Below are 21,706 nucleotides of genomic sequence, written 5' to 3'. Positions count from 1 at the left end.
GAGGGGAGTTGGAACACCATGTGAGACGATGCAGGCCCAAACAAGGCATCAACTTCATGAGCAATTATATAAACTATAAACTGCAGTACGTATTTGAATCTTATGTTTAAATTGTTTTCGCGCTACCTTGCTCACCATTCAGACCCCAACCTAAAAATATCTTAATTGGGCTTTTTCATCACATTACTCGCAGTTTTTAAGCATTTCTGCTCTTTAAACAAAGAAACAACAAAGCATATTTGACGAATATTCCCACTGAACTCAACTGTACCTTAATCCGCCAACACTTTGAACAATACAAGGTTTGAATTAGCCATGTGCTGAAATCAACAAGATATTAACACTGGACGTCCGAAACAAAGAGGTTTATCTCACAGATCCAGGAACGCCCTTGTCTCCGCCCCTTATCAGAAAGCCCATACCCTATTGGTTGTAGTGTTGCTCTCCTCTTCTTTGATTGGCTGGCGGCCTGGTCTCTGAATGTCTGTTGTTCATACTCGCCTCAGAGTGAGAGCGCCTCAGACAGAGGGCTGCTTTGATTCATGCTACTGTGGAGCCTCATTTTTGGATCTTGAGAACAATTAATGCGGCTGGAACAGAGCGTATGAAGGTATGTTTTTTACGGAAAGCTGTGAGCAGCAGTCGCAACTGTTGATTAGAAATTCTGTCACCAAAGTGGTACGTCTTTGTAGTAAGAAAGCAAAATGCGGAAAGTCTATGGACAGGTTTCTGACACAGATTGTAATGTATTGGGCTTTCTTTTTCTAGTTAAGAGAAACTTACGAGTCATTACCAAAAAGTGGGGTGAACTTGTGCCAAAATTCACTACAATAACGTCTTTTTGGGTGGAAAGAGTATCAGAAGAGCAGTTTGTGGTCTTACACGTTGAGTTCATTTACAGGCTAATGGGTGTGAGCACTCAACTATTATTGACGCTGTATTGATTTAGCTATTATCATACTGAACAATCCATTCAAATAGCTGGAAATTTAGTGATTTTGGTCTGTGTGCAACTCTTACAAAACTAATAAATATTGCCTTTGCGGAAAATAAAGACACCCTTGTGCCAGACAAAGGCCTGTTTGGACGGCAGGTGGATCCTCGGCTGTTCCTCAGCAACCATTGCGAACATTTATTGCTTTGAACACACTTAGTCGTCTGCCCTACACACTTTGCACGTTTGAACATCAAGGTTTAGTAAAGTTTGTTTGCTAGCCGAGAGAAATGTCCTTAATGAGAAACTAGGGGTTAACACAATCAGGCACATGGATAGGAAGCAGGCATGTTTGACACATCCACAGCAGTGCTGTCAAATTTGTTTTGTCTGGACTTGCAGATCTGGCTTGAATATCAGCTGCATGTATTTACAACCCCATGACAAGACTGTTCAGATTAAATATCAGGATTTAAAAAAAGCCAATCTGCAAGAATCAAACTGTGTGGGATTCTGGGATTTGCTCCTGAGGGATGCTTCCCATGGTGTGGGCATCCCTGGAATGCTGAACTGATTTCCACTGAGGCCTTTTTACGGATATCTAGTGACACATAACAAGTTTGGCCTACATTGACAGCCAAAAACTCAGACACAGAGTAATAATTAAACTTTTATCACAGTGTGTGTGTGTGTGTGTGTGTGTGTGTGTGTGTGTGTGTGTGTGTGTGTGTGTGTGTGTGTGTGCGCGTGTGTGTGTGTGTTTTGTAGCGCTGGAAACCACCCTCACAATACGTGTCAACTTAGTGATAGACACAGTGCTGCTTTGCTTTGCATGTGTGGTGTGCCACAGAATGCTCTGAGGAATTTGGACACTTCTGTTAGAAAGTAAACAGTTCTCTTGAGTGCTAGTCCTTGTCTGGTAGCAAAGAAGTGAGGCTTGAAGTGAAGAATACTTCTCCTTTGTGTAAAAAAAAACACAAAAAAACAGGCTTGTGTTCTCCGACTTCACACACCTTGTCAAACAATTGCAAGGAAAGCACACCGAAATAACCCAGAGAGTGACTTCACCTTTATTTTAAAAGATGCAGTCAGCTGTTTTTGTCCATGTCTTCATTTTTCAGGATGAGGTAAGCCATGTGCAGTGTATTTTGTCTTGATCTCATGTGACTCATAGATGAATCACAGGATACAGTTGAGGATACATCATAGCGTCCACCTTAAAAGTGTGTCCAAACTACATTTCTCTGTTAGAGTCTCAACCTGAATATAGCAAACAGCTGTCCTCGGCCCCTCAGCAAGTTAACATGCAGATATGCTAATCACTTCCTGTTTATAACCCTGAGCACAACCAAGTGAGGCCCCCTAAGTACCATCCTATAGCAGCTCTTTGCCTCATGCTGAAAAATTTGCTCAGACACAAGTTTCAACTCCACAAATGATTCCTTGGAATACCATTTCTGCTTCCTGACCAAGCAGACTATGTTTATTTTTTCCTTATCAGTCGTAAAACTTCTCTAATTTCTCCTTTCTCTCTTCAGGATGAGAAGATGAATGTGGAAGCTCTAAGCAGGGCAGAGCTGCTCACTCTCCTCAGTATCTTGGAGGGTGAGCTGGAGGCCCAGGATGTGGTCATACACGCACTCAGGGTGAGTTATATCAACACCTAAAAGCATTAAGTCCCTTGCTTTGTTGCAAGGGACATCTGAAATTGTTAAAACTGACCGTAATGGATCTGCAATTTTGTCAGTTGCATCCACAATATAATGCCTAGACAGTTGTATTATACTCTAAACAACAAAAGGAACCTGTTTCAGCACTACAGCCCCAAAAAAAGAATGTGAGCAGACAGGGAGGGAATGTGTAAACAGGAAACTTAAGGAAACAGGGCGTAAAAAGACAATGGCACAGGAGTCATTCGGGCTTCTTAAGCCTTTCATTTCCGTCAGTGTTGTTGCTGATCAGACCATTCTGCAGCTCAAATCTGGTGTGCCTTGTTTATGTGTCTAGTGCAGCGGTCTGAAACCTGCAGCTCTTTGACTCCTTTTGCAGTGACTTTGAAATATGTATTAGTGAAATACAGAAGTTATTGATGATTAACAGCACTGAATAAATAAAATCATGTGTTATCATTTTGTTGAGCAGAATATGCATCACATCTTGCTATAAAACCTGCCATCACTGTAATTCACTTTATACAACATCAATAGCCCACCAACTTTCTATGCACCTGTTACTAACCTAACAGGTTAGTAATCTAAATTTATGAAAAGACAAATCTGGAAAAAAAATACTGATTTGAATTCTGTGTGGATTGATTTATTTAATTACCAACATGCCAGCTTTATATATATGCTTTATATATGGCAAGACATTAGCAAACAACAAAAAAAATGATTAGTGATGTTGTCCGTATATGCTATCAAAATCAAGTATTCTTTCAAAATTGTTAAGTTTTTGCAATTTATGAAACTCCATTTGTTTTTGAAATTTTGCAAATTTTTGAAATTTTAATTTTTTATTTTATTTTTTAATTTTTTTTAGGAAAATTTTGCTAATTTCAAACTTTTTTTAAATTAATGCATTTTTTGCCATTTCAAGTTTTGCTATTATTTTATTTCAATTTTTTTGGGAACTTTTGCAAATTTTAGTTTTTTTTAATTCTTTTGCAAATGAATTTTATAGATTTAAAAAACTTCTAGTTTAGATAATTACTTACTAGATTTTAACTATGTAAAGATAGAATTTTATACACTGTATAACCTTTATTGTGAAGATAAAGTAGAATTTGTGGCTCCAAAATGGCTTTAATCCAGGTGAGCTGAGGCAAACTGGCTACTATGAAACTAAAGGTTGCAGACCTCTGGTCCAGTGGGACCTTTTTGCAGTTAACTGGCCTTTATCATCAATGAGGAAGGATTTTTAGCCACTTGGTGCCTTGCTACAGGTACATTTTTGAAGCCTTTGTTAGAGCTTTTAGGCTCTTTTAACTCAGCTGTGTTTCAAACATTTAACACTGACTATCAAGATGAGTAGGCAGTATTTTGTAGTTCCAGTGAAACTGGGTAAAAAAGTAGTTTTTTATTTAAGATTATTTGTACATTTCTCTTTCTTAAAAACAGGAACATTAGGTGGGTGTGCCCTGGCAGCAAAGTAAACAGTATTCAAAATTGCTACATGAATGAAAAAGATCAAATCCACCTGAAGAGGGTAAATAGCTACCTTGTAAACAAATGTTGTGTTATGGTTGGACCAGATGCAACCTTCTGCAAAATGCCAATAGAACTAATGAATTTTGCAAGAGATTTGAACTTTTGCCAGAGGTTTTCTTGTTGCTAAATCTTGTAGTAGGTAAAATCAATGCAAAATGCAGCTTCAAAATGTTGCACAGACTGTTCAAATATTTATCTTTGATCATTAATGGATCAGACACTGGAGTATAGTAAAGACAGGAGATTTTGGGTGCTTTTTAGGCATTCTGATTTATATTTGCATTAAAGGACTTTCTCTTTACAGCCTTTCTTTAAATCCAAACTTTTGTGCAGCTCATTTACTGACATCAATGTGTCTGGACTGCTTTTTATCATCTACAGTGCTCTGCTTTGTTTGAGAGCAGTCTGGATCTTTCCGTACCCCTAGCTGCTTCACACAGTCATGACCGCAGCAGCTGCTCCATGAAGCAGCTTGACTCATTGTCTGAAGCTGTGATTGAGGTTGTAATGAGCATGACTGTCTTGGTCCAATAAACAGGGCTTGATAGTCACTAGAACATATTACACACTCACAGACACACACAGTTATCTTGGTTGATTTAAAGGTACAGTCGTCTTTTTGTTCCCCTCTCCATATCTCCAAGCATCCTGTTTTGTCCCCTGTCCCTCCTCCCCTCCTCCCCGCTTCCTCACACACAGTCACATTACGGGGGGTCTTTCATGTTCGACCATGACCCATGTCCTCTCTGCCCACTCACTTGCTCACACACACACTCCGGTGGTCTCTGGTGGGCCACTTAGAGGCTGCAGTGTTTACTGCAGGGAGGATGTACACAGTTGTAGGCTCAAATCACTGACTTCCCCTGTCCCCACTGGGGGCTTGTACACCATTTTTACTGGCTTGAGCAGATTAAGTGCAGACATGTGGCTGCAGAGAGGAGTGTCAGGGGTTGATAGCGGGCTAATTTGTTCAGCATCGAGCTGTGTGTGTATGTGCATTGATCTTTCCTCACAGGAGGTCTGCTGTGGATGAGTTTTCACAGTGATTTTTTTTCCTGGATTGTCCTGAATTTATCGCTCACAGTTTTTTGCTCTCAAATAAAAGTGTGCACTACCTGTTAATTTTTTAGGAATAGGTTCTGAAATTCTTGCATCTCTCCTCCAACTTTAAATGTTTTCTCCTCTCAGCAGGAGAGGTGCTTGGGATGCCTTTAGATTGCCCGGGACAACCGCATTCAGGCGCTTTCAAACCACTTCCTTCACCCAAAATCCCCTGAAACCTTGGAACTCAATCAGTGTTTGCTTACTTACTTAAAAGATGGCATCACCTTTGGGACTTGTCTCTGCAGTGCATTGATAGTATTGTTTTTGGCTCTCAACTCTAAGGGACACAGATAGCAGTTTAACTAGGGGGAACATTCCTGAAAACATGACACCAGGAACAGGTCCTGCGCGCCAGCAGGAGTGGCACAGCATTGAGTTGATGATTGCCTACAGTGTATCTATACTGTGATAAAACTTTTATTATCTCATTGTCAGGCATACATGGCATGCATCCAGCATTTAGGACACCATGTTGGAATGCTGTGTGAAGATATGAAAACATACCTTTAGTGGGTGGCAGAAACAGGCTGTTAAAATACCAATGAGGGAGATAAACAACAACCTCATGGGACTCTTTTTCGAATACTTTAAGCAATGAACACTGTAGGAAACAAACTTGATGTTGAAAAATGTCTGGGATACACTTCATAGACCAGCTTCAGCTTCAGGTAGCGCAGGTAAAAGCTGTAAACTGCTTCATTCTCTGAGGCTGCCAAGCTTGTGTGGTCAAAAAGTTCCAGTCATGCTTAGTATGCCATGTTTTGTTTCTCATATGATGTCATGTCCTGTAATCCTTAAATGCTTTGTCTATTTTTGCAGGCTGACGTGTTTTCCTGACTCCATAAAACAATAGGGGCTGGCCAGAATGTTTTGTTCAGATAAGATTGTATACTCTGTTACTCACCAAGTACCCAAAACTTCCCAGTTTGGACGTTTTGTTTTTATCAGTTAGAGGGAAATGTGATAAGATGGGAAAATTTGAAATATAGCCACCAGTGTGCACAAAAAGTGTCCTTTATAGTAAAGTAACACCCAGGGTAAAACTGTAATGCACTCTACTTCACGATGTGAGTTGGCGCAGTGCTTTATGGCAGCCTGAGCCAGAGGCATGCCAGTGTAAAGCTCCCTGACCTGAAAATGCTCAGATGACATCAAAGTACCTGAAGCTTCCTTCTTTCAGCCGCATTAGAAAAGGAAACGCATGGAAAGAAAAGAACAGTGCACTCAGCAGAATCACATAATTCAGCAGCAGTGATTGGTCCATGTGAGTGACAAAGTTTGGCTTGTTTTTGTCCAAGAAAAACCACATAACCCCCAGCCCCTCTTATGTGTTGGCAAGTAAAAAGAAAGACGTGTAAGAGTTTAGACTGCACCCTTCACCGAGTGTGGGAGTGCTCAGCAACCACAAATAAAACAGTATTAGAAGAGGCCAGACTGTGCAACAGCAGGTGAGAGATGAAAAACATTACAGCTTTTGTAGTTTATGTTGTGCTCAGTGAATTATTTCAGTTAACTTCTCGACCCAGTTTGGAAAAAAAAACTAAACACCAGAGCACTTCCTCCTTCCACCTAATGATATGTTACTTTCCAAAAGCTCGGTCTGACCAAAGGGTGAGAGCGCTGTCCTACATATTTCATCTCTAACCGCTGACAATACCGTCTGAGGCGGTTAAACATTACTTGGAAGTTGTTTCACAGCACAGACCATAAAGCAAAGGGAGGTTTTGTTTGGCGTCCTCCCAGTTTTCTTTGTGCAATCTGTGGTTAAGGTGTAGGTGGGAGGTGGGAGGAAAGAGCCTCAAGCCTTAAGCACACCTTTGTTACACTTGCAGCATGTAAACTTCTCGTCTCTCTATCTCTGTCTCTCCAGCACCAACACAGGGATGATTTAACATGTATTGTATTCCCTAACGCTAAAGAAACAAACTGACCATATCAAACAGTTTTATCCTGCACCTTTATATTAAATATCCCACGGGCCCAAAACCATTTGACAAATTTAATAAGTCTTTCTGTTAACTTTCTCTCTTCGGACAACAGATTGATCCTTCACCAGCTTCCATTCACTGGCGATGTTGTTTTAAGAGGGGTTGCTGTGTATTCAAGGCTTTATAATGTAAATACCCCTGTAGTAACTTTACATGATTTACAGCTCAAAATAATCTCCATTCTTTTCATCTTGGATTTTAGAAACCCTATTTCAGACTTTTTTCTTTTTCAAAAAGAGCTTTGTTTTCCCTCTGACTGGCTAGCTCTCTGGATGTTGGGGGGAGAACTATGGGCAGGCCTTGGTGTTTGAGGCCCAACCAGTTACAAGATCCCTGTGCCATGGCATCATCACTTCAGCAAGTCTTATGAAGATCTTGTGAAGTTCTGGTACTGATTTTTGAACATATCATTTTTGAGTAGTTTACAGACAGATATAGGGGTCTCCACAATGTGTGACTATGCAGCAGTTTGAAAAACAGCACATGCTTAGAATGGACATTTAGCATTGTGTGCATGTTTAGAATATATGAAGGCACAATACTCCCTCTTAAAAGCTAAAAGGCATTCATGCTGGTTAGCAGGGCTTTTTCACTTTCTTTATCAGGAAAAACTTTATCCTTGACTGACTTAAGTAGTTGTAAAAGAGGCAAACAAGGACCCCAGAAAACTCTCCTGCTCTGATATGACTAGCCGCCTGGGTTAGCGTATTAGCTTCATTTTGAACAAACTGATTACCTGCTGTCACTTTCTTTTAAGCCTGCTGTACAGCATTAGTGTACCTTAAAAATATGTAATAAAGCTTCTTTAGTTGGTTCATTTCCAATTACTGTCTTCAAAGAATACCTGTGCTCTCATCCTGACAAAGTATTCACTTTACATAGCTTGGATTAGCTTAGTTTAGCTAGTCATTTTCGCCTAGCCCTTGACTACTGCACTGTGGTACACAAAAAATGGCATTGATGGACACAGGGCCTTATGCTATGAGGAATTGATTAAAAAACAATGAAAAACACAGCAATCTACATGAAATAAACTTTAGCTCATGTTGTCTTGTTGTAAACAAGGTCCCCTAGCAAACTGACCAGCACCAACAAAATGAGTCAGTCTTTTGTGTCTGTTAAAGTTCGCAGCTTGAGCCGCTCTGTTTAATCGAAAGTGATGGTCAGGGTATGATATCACTCACCTGCCAAGGCCTGTTCTTCAGCATGACTGACGATTTACATCAGCACAATATTGAGAAGAGGAGAGCTGTTACTGACTGCCAAGGAGCAGAAAACTGCACCCCTAAATTCTTGCATCTTAATCCAAACAAGCAGAAAGATCAATTTGAACAGAATCCAACAGTGTGCTGCTGACCTACTGTCCTCGTCCTACATGATATTTTGGGTTGAAAAATAAAAAAAAGAAGACAACATGTAAAAACGGAGCTGGAAAGACATGTTTTTTAGTTATAACGAGTGAAACATAAGAGCATCCTTATGCTCACCCCTCTGCCTTACAGGGCGCTCGCTCTGAACCCCCTAAGTTCTTTGAAAGAAACTTTTCATATCTGACAGGTCTGGTCCTGCTGTCCTTTTGTCTCCTTGAGTCCAACTGTTCCTCGGGGAAGCGGACTAATTCAACAGGAATGCATACTTTTCCCATAACCCCCCACTGCAAAGCTTCTGGATTTGAGATGTTACCCTGGAGACAGGCGGCTGTGGCACACACCAGCTGCATGTGCACATACAGATATGTGCATGCACATGTATAACAAGGTTTGTCTGTCACCCACTGTAGTCTATGGGAATTGGATTAAGGGCTAAACCTTGCATTTGTAACCTGAGATCTGCTCTCAGTACAATTCAGAGATGCAATTTGGTCCATGCTAGCTCCCAACATAATTGTGTGAGGCTCAGTGAGGAAACCGGAATCCCTGGCTCTTTTCAGAGCGCACAAGGACGTGATTGTGCCCTGAGGCTGTGGGTAACTGACTGACAGAGACCATTTCCAGGTGAAAAACACCGGGTTGTATTTCACACCTTGTTACAGCTGCGAGAATGCAGCAGAGGACACAGACTGTTGGAGAGGCAGAAATGCTTGAACAAGCTGCAACACACCGATTTCTATAGGCACAACATCACAATGGATTTCAGTGGGATTCCTACTTAGTTTAAAATGTGTAATAAATAACAACTGAACGATGAAAAAACAAACATAAACAGCTTCCAAAACTTGATTTAGAAACACATTTTCTTTGAGTTTGCTGTAAAGAGCGTATGGTTGTTGTGCCCTCTCATAAGAAAGGCGCACTCTGTCATTATGATCAGAGCTATCCTGAGAAAATCCATGGGAGACCAGACCCTGAGCTTGGACACACACACACACACACACACACACACACACACACACACACACACACACACACACACACACACACACACACACACACACACACACACACACACACACACACACACTCACAATCCAATCTCAGCTCGTCCTTTAATGATCTCTCTAAACTGTTATTTACCTCAGGAAGCTGCAGATTTGTCTCCTGCTAGACGAAGGAGCTTTACAGCTTTACTCTAAAGCCCGACACAGGTAAACACACAACACTAATAACATTTAAATAGAGGGGCAAAAATAAAACACTCCATACACACTTGTGTGCGCGTTCGCTCAACGAAGCCTAGTAGGCCAGACATGGAGACAATGCATGAGACTGAAGGCATTGAGACAGTGTCTTTGTTGGACTCCTGTAATCTCCTCACTGAGGGTCACATTCTTTGTTCTGGGCCTTGAATGCAGCCTCCTTACTGATGCCCTCGGGGTATGAGTGTGAGTATTTGTGTGTATTTGTGAGAGTGTGAGAAAGAGAGGCGGATGTAGAAAGAGGCATTCTTCTGAGAAACGATGATGATGATGATGAATTGGCAGAGGAATGCTGTGTGCTGCATGTTAGGGCTGCAGGGGGAAAAGAGGGGGAGCCAGAGAAAGCAGGGTGTCTGATGAGGACTGTGTGGGGAGACAGTGACGGGTGTCCTGAAGGCACGTGGAGGGAACTCTGTTGCATGTGCTGACATCACAAACACTGCCAGCTGACCTTGCATGATTCTGGGAGTCCAACCTGCTCCAGCCTGGAGTCAACGGGACGTCCTGATGAGTTAACAGGGTGACCCAGAGCGAGGTCGGCAAGGCCCTGTCTTTTTTCCCTCCTAAAAAACTTGAACAGTTTGAGGCAAAATGTTGTCCCCAAACAATCTATTTCCCTTTTTTAAGCTGGAATATACTCTGAATCCTCCTTTAGAAGAAAGTCTGTGTGTGTGTGTGTGTGTGTGTGTGTGTGTGTGTGTGTGTGTGTGTGTGTGTGTGTGTGTGTGTGTGTGTGTGTGTGTGTGTGTGCTTTCATAGTCCAGTCCTTCACCCCTTCATCCCTGGGGAGGAGTCAACATCTGCCCCTTGTGGGGGTGGAATAGTAGTGCCTCACCTCTTTGTGTTTGTATTGAGGGGGGAGACCATCTGCTTGTGCTCACACTGACAATAACACTCCATATAATTTCCTGCACACACACACACGCACACTCTCACAGATGGACGCACACACACTCACACACAAACACATATACACTCTTCTGTTTCCACTATTCCACTATTTAAAGTGATGCACACACAGGTAATCACAGATCATTTTTTTAATCACCCATTCTTCATGTCTGCTCTTTCTGTATCTGTCAGGCTCAGCACAGAGATTCCTTCGTCCAGGAGCGATATGGCCAGTACGACCTCAGCGATCCCTTCCTCGCCCTGCAGCGTGACAATGAGTCCGAGGAGCGCCAAAACACACTCACCCAGGCTAACACACACCTTCAGGGCCGCGCCGTGGGCCCAAACCCTCTGGCTGTGCTTAAACTGGTCATGGCTCACTGCAAGCGGATGCAGGAGAGGATGATGGGACAGTTGGCTGCTGCTGAGAGCAGACACAGGAGGGTAAGATTCAATTCAATCTCTCTCACTGCCTTCTTCAGCTCGCATGTCTGCTCTTCAGATTCGCGTGCTGGGAGGATGCTGTACTCAGTAATGTGTGACACTGGGGCTCCCACTTGCACAATAGGCTTGTTGTGTATGTGAATGTGTGCGTGTCTCTTTGCCTCCTTGCTTATCCTGTAGACTCAGCTTTGGCAGGCCAGGCAGACAGACGGCAGTCACACCCTGGCTTAGAGGGCTGATATGATGCTTTATCACAGCTCTGTGTCAGAAAGTTTATGGAAGTTATAAACACTATTGAGAGGGATCTCTTCAGAGTTAATGAAACTGACAAAACCTTGGAATGAAGACCTGGTTGTGCACCAGAGGCTGATTCATCAAGGGAGAAGTTTCTCAGTTGCTGAAGTGTGTGGCAGGAAAACTGAAATATGTCAAAGAAAGATAATAATCAGTACTGTGTGGAGGAATGTGGTATAAATTAAAGGTTTCATGATTTTTTTTTTCTTCTGATAGACGGTGGCCGATCTGGAGGAGGAGAAAAGACGTCATGCTCAGGACTCTGCGCACAGTGATGACTTTACCTCTATGCTTCAGGCAGAAAAAGACAAACTTCTGCAACAGGTAGAACATACATGTAACAGCAAAGAATACAAAGTTCACTCTTCAAATCTATACTCTTTATCAAATCTATACTCTTTATTATGATTGATAATTATGGTGAAATATAAGCAAAAATTGCCCTCCCTGATAAGACAATCACTTCCCTTTGGTTTATCTTTCTTCTTATCACACTGGTGTCTGTGATTCAGACCCCAGCTCTGGATTTCATTGTGTAACTCAGGAGGGTGAAGAGGGCCTATCCTGCTAGAGTGCAGACCCATGTAGGCACCCGTACGCACAAGCACAGAGCTGTTCCATAGGAAACAGGGCAGGAAGAGGCCATTGTTTTGTTGTCCAGAAGCCATGGGGCTTTACAGCCTCAGGAAACCTGAGATAATGGATGTCCATGTCTAACGCAAGGTCAGCTCGCGCACACACACGCTGTGAGCATACAATCAGCCACTCACTTTACAAACTTCGCCCAGGGGCCTTATGTAAGAGAGGCTTCCTGAGTGTCTCTCACTCTTCCTCAGGCCTTCCCGCCAGTGTTGTTTTTTGTACAGTAATCACACACAGAGACACACACACCAGATTGTGTTTCATCACCTCTCATTTCCCTGTGCTACTCTTCAAAGCTTTTAAAGCAGCATGGTCACCCTCTGATGACCTCACACTGAACTGAACTTTCGAAAAAACATGCCCAGCAAGCAAATAACTCTCGAACAAAACGGACATGAAGGGCCGAGTTTGCAGTTCTGGTTTCATCTCTAATTCAGGCCTTATAGAAGCAGATTCCTGTTCACCCCCAATACGGACAAAAAGTTGGGAAAAAAGTAAGAACTCAATATTTGCACTGGGTGTCAGCCATTTTGGATCTAAGTGTGGACTTTGCAAAGCGTCATGTCTATTAAAGGAAACCTACATGCAACCCAAATTACATACACTACCAAAAATATATAATTCTAAGCAAGTGTTTTTCATCTTTTAAGTAGTCTGAACGTGAGCCAGATTCACCAGACCGGTCCAAAAGAATTTCTTATTTGAAAACTTAAAAAGAAAAACTAAAATCTGAAATGCTTGTTAAGACGAAAAGACTGAAAAAAAACACACATTTTTTAGTTTCTCAGATAAGGACATTATCCTGATTACAAGATGCTCAGAACTTTTTTTCTTCCCGTCAGTGTATTCTTTTTATTATTATCTTGAACTGAAACTTTTTTCTGGACTTTTTTGGTGAAAGTGGCTCATATTAAGTCTAACAAGTCTTTATTCATTTATTTTATTTTTTTTTTTTTACCAAAAATAAGACACAAGCACTTGCTTATATTTTAGCTTGTGCAATGCTTGAGTTAGTCAGTTGTTTAAAATGTTGATAGATATAGAATTTAATGGTCTGCAAATCATTTAAAGCCTATTTTTAAATGAAAGTAGTGCAAAGACAACCTGTCGAATGTCCGTACAGAAACATATCATTGTTTTACATTCATTTTGAGCTTATGCTGTGATTTCCACTACAGAGTCCTGTCTGTTTTTAATGCAGTGCTACCTGAGGGCCTGACAATCATAGCCATCCAGTATTAGTTATTAGCCTTGGTCCTTTGGTTCAGGGATTCAACCAGACTCTTTGAATATTTACATGACGTTACAGATTATCTAATTAGGAGGTTGAAATAGACAGGGGAAAAAAAAAGGTCTACGACAAAAATACAAAATCAGCTGCTGCCTCTTCAACTGTACAACTGTGTACAAATGTAACTAATAAGGTAAAAAATGTTTTAATGTTGTAAAGATGTGGTAAAAAAAAAAAAAAGAAAGTTCCCTCTTAGTGAATGGTTGGATTATTATTGTGAAGGGTAAATACTCTGTTCCTGCTCAATCCACTGTAAGAAAAGTGTTCTCTTGCCTCCCTGTGGTCAAATCTAGAATTGCTACCTTGCTTCTCATCCCTTATCACTCTTCCTGTCTTCCTAGTTGGAAGTGGAGCGTGCCACGGTGCGGAGGTTGGAGAAGGAGCAAGCACAGGCAGTGAGCCAGACAGAGGAGTCACTCTCCCAGCAGCAGCAGCTCTCCTCCTCCCTCACTCTGGAGCTGCAGAAGGCCAAAAGCCTGGCTCAGGAGGAGAGCCAGAGGGTTGCTCAGCTCCACACCTTGCTTCAAGAAGAGACCAGTGCCCTGAACAACCTCCAGGGGGTCCTTGAAGAAGAAAGGAGTCGAGCAGGCCAGGTAGAGGCCAGGTCTGAGAGGCAGCTGGCTGAGTTTGACACAGAACGAGAGCAGATGAAGGCAAGGATCAGCAAGGAGGAGGAGAGGAGCAGGGAGCTTGAAAAGCAGCTGGAGGAGCTGAGGAAGAGGTTAGCTGAGACGGGTGGATGTAAGGAAGAGGTAAAGGAGGCTGTGCAGGAGGTGAAAGAGTCAGTTTCTAAGGTGATGGCAGTGTCGACTTCTGTTCAGACTGAACCGGATGGAAAGATAGCTCCTAAATCTACATCAGTGTCAAAGGTCAATGGCTATCACTCGCACAAAGAGACAGAGCCTGCACAGGAAGGCAGAGGAGCAGAAAATGGAGCAGCGGTAGAGAATGGGGGAGGAGCTCATTCACACTCCCCTCTTCACCATCCTCATCCTCCCTCTCCTTCAAGCACAGCCTCCTCTTCCCTCTCCTCGTCCCCTATCTCCTCCCCTGTCCTTGCCAAGCGCCTGGGCAGCCCCGGCTTCCATCAATCCTCCTACCAGGCAGGAGTCAACCAACGTTTCCAAGCTGCCAGACACAAGTTCCAAAGCCAAGCAGAGCTGGAGCAGCAGCTGCACGGTGGGCCCCTCTCCCCCAGGGACCTCTCCCCCACCACCACCTCCTCATCCATCCTGCCCCCACCAGAGCACAGCACAGCCAAGCAGCTGGCCCGCAACACCGTCACTCAGGTGCTGTCCCGCTTTACCAGCCAGCAGGCAGGAGTTAAGCTAGCGCCCATCAGCAGCTCTCCATTTGGCACAGACTACCGTAACGTAGCCTCGACTCCTCCAGGAGGGAGGTCACCGTCTTCTGGGCCTTTGTCTCCTGGCATCCGTTCCCCTCTTACCCCCCGGTCTGAGAAAACCCATCCTCCACCAATTCCTCCCAAAAAGCCAGGTATGAGTCCCACTCTGGGCTCGCCCAGTCACTCCTCCAGGAGCAGCCTCTTCCCCGAGCTGACAGGGAGCTGTGGACAGAGCAACACTGGGCAGGAAGGAAACAAAGAGCCGGACCTGCTGTTGTCTTCTAGCAGCTAACAGCCAGACCATACACACTAACCCCTAAGATGGCTTCAATCAGCAGTTACTGTTAAATTCATCTGTACCAGCCGCATGATCAGTAGTCTGCACTTCAAAGCTGGAAGGGTTCAAATCAGTGCAAATTGCACCCCTGCTGCTTCACACAACCTGAAAAATGATTGGAGAGGAACTGTTTGAAACATCAATTAATTTTTTTTAAGACTATAATTAAATATTTCTCTTAACATTCCTGTCAATACTCCTTGGTATGGATTCTTTTATTAATTTGAGGTTTTAGAAAGCAAGTATTTATATTTCTTTGTACTTAACACTGTATTGAGGACAGTATAAAGCAGACTAAGCTTAAACCTTACTTGGTCGTGATGTAAAATTCCTGAAACATTTATCATTGTTTGTTCATCAGCCTGTTTCTCCTCTACTTTGCTGATAGCGTGTAGATTGCTGCAAGAGCCTGCATTTTTTAACCTAGCTGTCAATTAATCACTGTTTAACACTTGATAACTAATTTGAACGAACCATCTGAGAGAAATGGATTTCACTAATCATAACAACAGAAAGCCTGACTAAGAAGGAATATTAGACCTGTTTTATCTTTGTAGTTTGACCTACACTCAATTTGTTTGTTATAAAAAGGGGGCAGGTTTAAACACCTGTATTGGAGTGAGTCACTCTAAAGGTTTTGGCTTCACTTGGAATAGCTGGTGCTCCATCTTTAGTTTAACACAGCGTATAGTACAAGCAAAGCTGAGGAGCAAGCTAAAGGGCTAAAAAATATGAATTTCGAATAAAGCAAATATGTAGCTTTTACCATTTTACTTAAAAAATACTGGGTAGTCTTAAAAAGTTTTCCAGTTTTTCTAAAAACATCTTATTGACATGGTCCACAAGAACATTGTACTGTAAATAGTTTATAAGGAAGTAGAAGTTGCTTTTCTATGAATGAATGACACATGCATGTGCTGTTTTTTACTGTCTTTGTCAAGAAAACACTGAATCTTTTCTTAAAAAGGGACACTTTATACTACTATACTGTATATCCATAATTTGTTCAGGGAAAGTTGACGTCTTCTTCACCCAAACCAAGAAGGTTAATGTGACTCTTTTTGAATATTCCAGAAATGAACATGAGACTAAAGGTGTTAATCTCGCTACTGTAGCTGTTGTCTGTAAATAATTTTCATGGTAACACGTCTGCACATCAGAAATTTGTTTTGTTCTGGCTTTGGAACAAAGACTTGATTTAAGTTTATTTCAGTCAATTTATATATGTAGATTGATACACTGTGTGTCTGAGGGGCAATGTCCCTCAGCTGTTTGTAGTAAATATGCATATCATGAACTCCTGCACATGTAGTGCTGTTTCAAATAAATTGCCCATGCCTTAAAGCTTGATGTGTGGACTTTGTTATGACTGCTTGTCATCCCTGAACCCTGAATAATAGGTTTTGCAAAATGTCAGTAATGCATCATTAAAAAGCAGCCAGGTCGAGATGTTCAGTCCATTTATTTGAACAACAGAATGGGGCAGTACAGTCTTGAGAACTGATCGGCACACAGTTGTAGTATAGTGTGAGGGTTGAACACTGCACATAGTATAGCTAACAATTAATGGATCCAGAGTCAGCCTACTTACAAGTCAAGTAACATTTACAGTATGATGTGGCCTTACAGAGGTTATGAAACAAGTACAGTATATGATGTTGCCTTACATGGCAACTGCTTTGCGTTCACTTGGCATTGACCAATACACAAACAGTTGTTTACAGTGAAGAGTGCAATATCCTAAGACTCAGAACAAAAAAAACAGCGTATTAAAATAGAAATTTGCATACATGGGAGGGAGGATGGAGTTCTTTACCATAGGAAAGAGATTTTGGCAAATAAATCTTGGTTCATATGAGTCTGTTTTCCTTTCACAAAGGAAAAGCCATACAGCAATGGAGGTGGTGTTGCCAAAATGGGAGAACAGACAATGCATTACAGATGCAGCAGCAGAAAAGTTGCTTTATCTTCATTTCAGTCATCATAGCTTGCATGGGTAAACACATACATCGGCAGAGCACAACAGAAAACAAGTGAACATCATTTCCTCAACCCTGACAGACACCAACAAACATATAAGTCTAATGTGCAGGAACAGAGCTATGCAGAGGAAGCTGCTACTCTGAAATGTTACAGAAAAATTGAAATGTCATCAATGTGCCTGGCAACACATCACTGTGTCGGATTGGCACCACTGACCTCTGCACCAGCTACAACCTCAGCTTTGATTTTCCTCTTGTTTTATCAAGTTTTGGACGCCAGATTTAAAATTATACTTCATCTGATGTCAACAGTGACACAAAAACCTTAAACTCCAGATTATCCAGTCCAAAATCAAACCCTGTTATGAGATGATGTGCTTTAATTCTGTAGTCAGCTGCCTTGTGTTGTACTTTTCCTGTGTGCTGAGCTCTTCATTGTGACATGTTCACAGTTAAGTTGAACTAAAAGGATAAGTACTGTTACTTCTGAAACCTTGTCATAGAGAGGTCTGTGGTTCATAGATGACCAGGAGGATGATAAACTTCTTAAATGTAGCAGTCCTGAGCACAGCCCTGCACACTGACCCAACACAACTCTTTCACAACATACATCCAGAAGTACCCTCCTCCTATTCCAAACCATGATTACCTCCATAACCACATCTTCCTTTCAGCAGACAGATGTCTGTGCCTAACAGTCTGTAAATCTTCAGTTATACTGCTTTTGTTTTATTAATTCCTTGCCCCATACTGATACAGTTTTGCTTTGGTTAGTCCTTGCACATGTTTAAGTGGGTTGTGGGCCCAGTGGAGAGTGTGTCTCCCTGATCAGTCCCTGACCTTCCTCTAGGCGTTCTGCATCTCCTTGCCAATTTTGTAACTTAGAATCTTATTCCAGTCGATCTTAGTGCGTGTGACAGGCAGCTGGCGACGCAGGGCCTTAAACGTGGTGTCAGACATGGTCTGGTAGTTCTCACTGATTGCAGTCTGAGGATAGAGAGTAACAGAAACAATAACAACACCAATAATGTATTTCTCCAAGTTTTCAGAATAAAAGTCTTCAATTAGACTAACTGACGTAAGCAGCCCATTTAGGTACTTTGCAATTGTGTCCACGCCTCTTTTGGGTAATCTGTCCAACATCAATCAGTCAATCAAGCTTTATTTATAAAGCACTTTTCATACGAAGAATGCAACTCAAAGTGCTTACATGACAGGCAGTAATGGATTTACTAGCATAAAAGAGAAACTCATAACATATAAGGAAGATTGGGTAGTCTAATGGTATGGCTGGTGAGTCAAACACTTTGTTTTAAGAAGAAATTAAATCCCAACTTTTGCAGTGATTTACTAGAATGGGAACATTAGCATCACTAATAAAAATCAGCTGGAGAGTAATGTCAAACTTGACAAAACTTATCAAGCAAGAGTTATTCAGAGGACAAAGCTCAACTTAGCCGGCCTGCATCATCCTCTGTATGCTTAGTTCCAACTTTTGACACAACTTCTGTGACTTTTGTGACTTCTGTCAGATTATTCTGGAGCAGCACTCATAAAAGTATTAATAAGAAAAAGAAAATGAGATGCTACTGTAAATTTGTAATGAATGGATCATGTACGTAAAATTTTGAAGAATCCAATGACAGTATTCTTCGGACTTCAGCTGTTAAACACAAAGCTGTGACTAGCAGCTTGTTCCAATGTTTACACCTCATCATTGTTGCCCCAAAGCCCCAGGGTTTACCTTTACTATTATCTGTTTTTTGGAAAAGAATGTAAATCAGCAATTTTTTGTTGTTAAATTCTTTGGTTATTTTTTATTTATTAAAAGTGCAAAATGCTGTGTAACAGTGTCTAGTCAAGGTGCTACACATATTTTCTAGTCTACTATCAGGGCCTTTACAGCGCTAGTTTCCCCCCTCAAATAGAGATGTGGTCACTTTTGCAAACAGTTCATACTTCCCCATAATTTTGTATTAACAAAACGGTAGCTCACCTGGTAGTCGTTTTCTGCATTCTCAATAATGTCAACAAATTCCTTGGCTGTCTGGTTTTCATTCTGTTTCAATAAGGCACAAATAATCATTAGCTTTTATTTCACTGACAGATATAATGTCTTCTTACGTTTTGAGCTGACATTTTTACAAGATTTAAAACCATTTTAAAAGACAACATGATAGACAGGGTTACATTTTTGACTTACAGTCACTGGTATTGATTCTTCGACCTCCTTGTGGCTAACCAGCTGGACATTCCCATCTTCATAATAATGCACCTGAGGACAGAGTAGCTTCACTGATGGGCTGGAGCTTTTGGAATATTACTCTTTGGTTAATCATGAATGCAGCTTAATGAAATGAGCTCATTTTACCTGGATTTTCAACACCCCCACCACCTGTGCAGTGGACTGACCAATGGTTAGCTTCCACTCTGACCTACAGCGCCCATTCCTGTGTTCGAGACAAAGAGAAGCCTGTTATTACAATCACACTGATAAGATAAAAAAAAGAATAAAAGAATTGTAGAAAGTATAATTGTAAGTTTTCAGATGATTATTTATGGGAGAGTCATGGTACCAGAAGTTTTTGGGTTGAAACTGATGTCCCTCAATGCAAGCTATGATGGTTTGCTGACCATCCACCATTTTCCCATACACCTGCAAAACACAGATGATATGAGTAAAAATGAGTGTGAATACACTGTTCAGATCACACTTGAATCACTACTTTTTGTTTGCCGTACAGTGCAGACTCCAGAGGGGTAGTGCTCTTTGACGTAGGCACTGAGGAAAGTATCACAGGCATCTCTCCAGCTTCTCAGGGCTGTGTCTCCTTCATACGGCTGCACGTCGCTCACTTCTTTTCTTAGGTGGTCAAACCGGAAGGACAAACAGTTACGGGGGTCGAGGAAACGTCCCTGGCCAAGATCACCATGCTCTGTGATCAGGACCTACAAAGACAAGAACAGGAGTCTGGTTTTAAAATCTTCCTCATCAGAAAAAAAGGATAGAGTTAAGAAAGCATCATACCGGCTCATCGTAGCCCTCAAGTTTGGCAGGAGTGAATTGATCCATGTTGTACTGGGCAAAGGAGCTGCACAACAGAATTAGTTAAGCAATGGGAAAACACAGTTTCAGTTTTTAATTAACTGCACAGTATAAAGGCACACATTTTGAACTGTGTTACAGGGATATGAATTTGTTCCTTTACTTACTGTGATGCCCCCTCCCTGAGGAGGTTGTCATTGTTGAGAAGAAGCCGCACATCTAGCATGAAAAAAAGTTTGTATACATCTGTGAGATTAAATTATGTGATAAAAGACAACCTTACGTTGTAGGAAACTGTATCTGGTACTGCATTAGTGAAGCTACCAGTGCTTCTTACCATTAAAGACCTCGTTAAACTCTCCTGGGGGGGCATGAGTGACAAAGTTGGCTGCAATGCGAACCTAATAGAGACAATAAATGCAAATAACCACTTAATTGACAACGGGAATAATTGCTTGCTGTTGTCTCAGTCCAATGAGAAATGACACAACATTTCAACACAACATTAAAAACTGAGATGTTAAATTTACACAAAGCAGAACAAGTTAGTACTTTCCAAATTTGATACAAAGGAAAAGGTATTTATTTCAACAACAGCTTAAGTTATGAGGAGAGAATGGTGGAATAAACCAGCACATTGCAAATAATGATTCACCAGCTACAAAAAAAAGAGATTTTTCTGAAGAAGAAACTGTCGATATTATGTGTTACATCACTATAAATATTAGTTTAGTCTTTGTCTCAGTTTTCCAAATGAGTATTTGAAGATCTTAAATCAAATCATGTATCTCAAGTTTATCAAAAGGATACAGGAGCTAAGCCTTGTTTCCAGCTCTAAAACTACCCTTTGATTTTGAGATTGCTGCCTAGTGGCTTACGTGGTTAATATTTGCCAACTGGTACTGTGCCCAGCTGCCACTGGTATCCACTGCCACTGGTGTCACTATCAGGCTGGATCTAAACTTTAGTCACCCCATAAACTGATCTCGGACCATGTGAGACTGACAAGTATTTCAACTGCAACCGAATCCGTTTGACCCAGAAATCCAAAGCAGAGTAATATTAGCCGCTAATGTTAGCGCAGTGTTAGACTGTGATTGCTGCAATTACATTTTTATGAAGACAGCAGTGCCACTTCCTAAGCTGGTATCGCAAATAAAATACTCTTAAGAGTTATGCATCACTCTTAAATTTGTAACACAGGTACACAGCGTTTAAGCCCCTTCATATCATTTCGCCGCTAGCCAACTAAGCTTCAACTAGCACTGGCTAGTTGGCGAGTGATATCCAGCAAACTGGTTATTTCGACACAATCCCCCCAGATATCTGCCCAACTATTCAGAATCTAATTAAGAACAATTTTAACAAATAGAAACAAATTGCAGAAACGGAAGAATCGCCTGAAGAAAAGAATTTAAGACTCCGAACCTTCTCTTCGTCTGACAGCGGCTCCTCAAAGTCAGCCATCTTGGCTCTTTGTGACCCCACCTACCCCAGCTGATCGACGGAAACTGCGACAGTTGTCATTTACATGAGCATCAATTTTGACGTGTTATTTTTATTT

General features: G+C 41.6%; 2 protein-coding genes across 2 annotated transcripts; one reads left to right on the top strand and one right to left on the bottom strand.

Moving 5' to 3' along the window:
* Positions 1 to 502: 502 nt before the first annotated feature.
* On the top strand, positions 503 to 16,447 carry cttnbp2nlb (CTTNBP2 N-terminal like b). Its single transcript, XM_074682529.1, has 5 exons — positions 503 to 610; positions 2,473 to 2,580; positions 10,954 to 11,205; positions 11,716 to 11,823; positions 13,774 to 16,447. Exons 1-5 carry the CDS (start codon positions 605 to 607, stop codon positions 15,067 to 15,069), a joined length of 1,770 nt encoding a protein of 589 aa, XP_074538630.1. The 5' UTR covers positions 503 to 604; the 3' UTR covers positions 15,070 to 16,447.
* Positions 16,448 to 16,561: 114 nt separating this feature from the next.
* capza1b (capping actin protein of muscle Z-line subunit alpha 1b) lies at positions 16,562 to 21,691 on the bottom strand. The gene is made up of 10 exons (XM_074682530.1): positions 21,571 to 21,691; positions 20,480 to 20,543; positions 20,310 to 20,361; positions 20,125 to 20,188; positions 19,839 to 20,045; positions 19,673 to 19,752; positions 19,468 to 19,546; positions 19,300 to 19,371; positions 19,093 to 19,155; positions 16,562 to 18,083 (listed from the first exon to the last, which is right to left on the bottom strand). Exons 1-10 carry the CDS (start codon positions 21,607 to 21,609, stop codon positions 17,943 to 17,945), a joined length of 861 nt encoding a protein of 286 aa, XP_074538631.1. The 5' UTR covers positions 21,610 to 21,691; the 3' UTR covers positions 16,562 to 17,942.
* Between the last annotated feature and the right edge of the window lie 15 nt (positions 21,692 to 21,706).

The sequence above is a fragment of the Halichoeres trimaculatus genome, unplaced genomic scaffold (assembly GCF_033239565.1).
Source record: "Halichoeres trimaculatus isolate MK-OKI-2021-1 unplaced genomic scaffold, fHalTri1.1 fHalTri1_scaffold_11, whole genome shotgun sequence".
In the NCBI taxonomy this organism is placed as follows: Eukaryota; Metazoa; Chordata; class Actinopteri; order Labriformes; family Labridae; genus Halichoeres; species Halichoeres trimaculatus.
This window is presented reverse-complemented; position numbering and strand designations above follow the sequence as displayed.

Coding starts and splice junctions, on each gene's coding strand:
- capza1b (XM_074682530.1), bottom strand. CDS start 21,609: ATGGCTGACTTTGAGGAGCCGCTGTCAGACGAAGAGAAG. Junction 20,046..20,124: donor TTGAGGGCTACGATGAGCCG/GTATGATGCTTT, acceptor TTGTCTTTGTAG/GTCCTGATCACAGAGCATGG. Junction 19,156..19,299: donor AAGAATCAATACCAGTGACT/GTAAGTCAAAAA, acceptor TTATTGAAACAG/AATGAAAACCAGACAGCCAA.
- cttnbp2nlb (XM_074682529.1), top strand. Junction 2,581..10,953: donor TGGTCATACACGCACTCAGG/GTGAGTTATATC, acceptor TGTATCTGTCAG/GCTCAGCACAGAGATTCCTT. Junction 11,206..11,715: donor CTGAGAGCAGACACAGGAGG/GTAAGATTCAAT, acceptor TTCTTCTGATAG/ACGGTGGCCGATCTGGAGGA.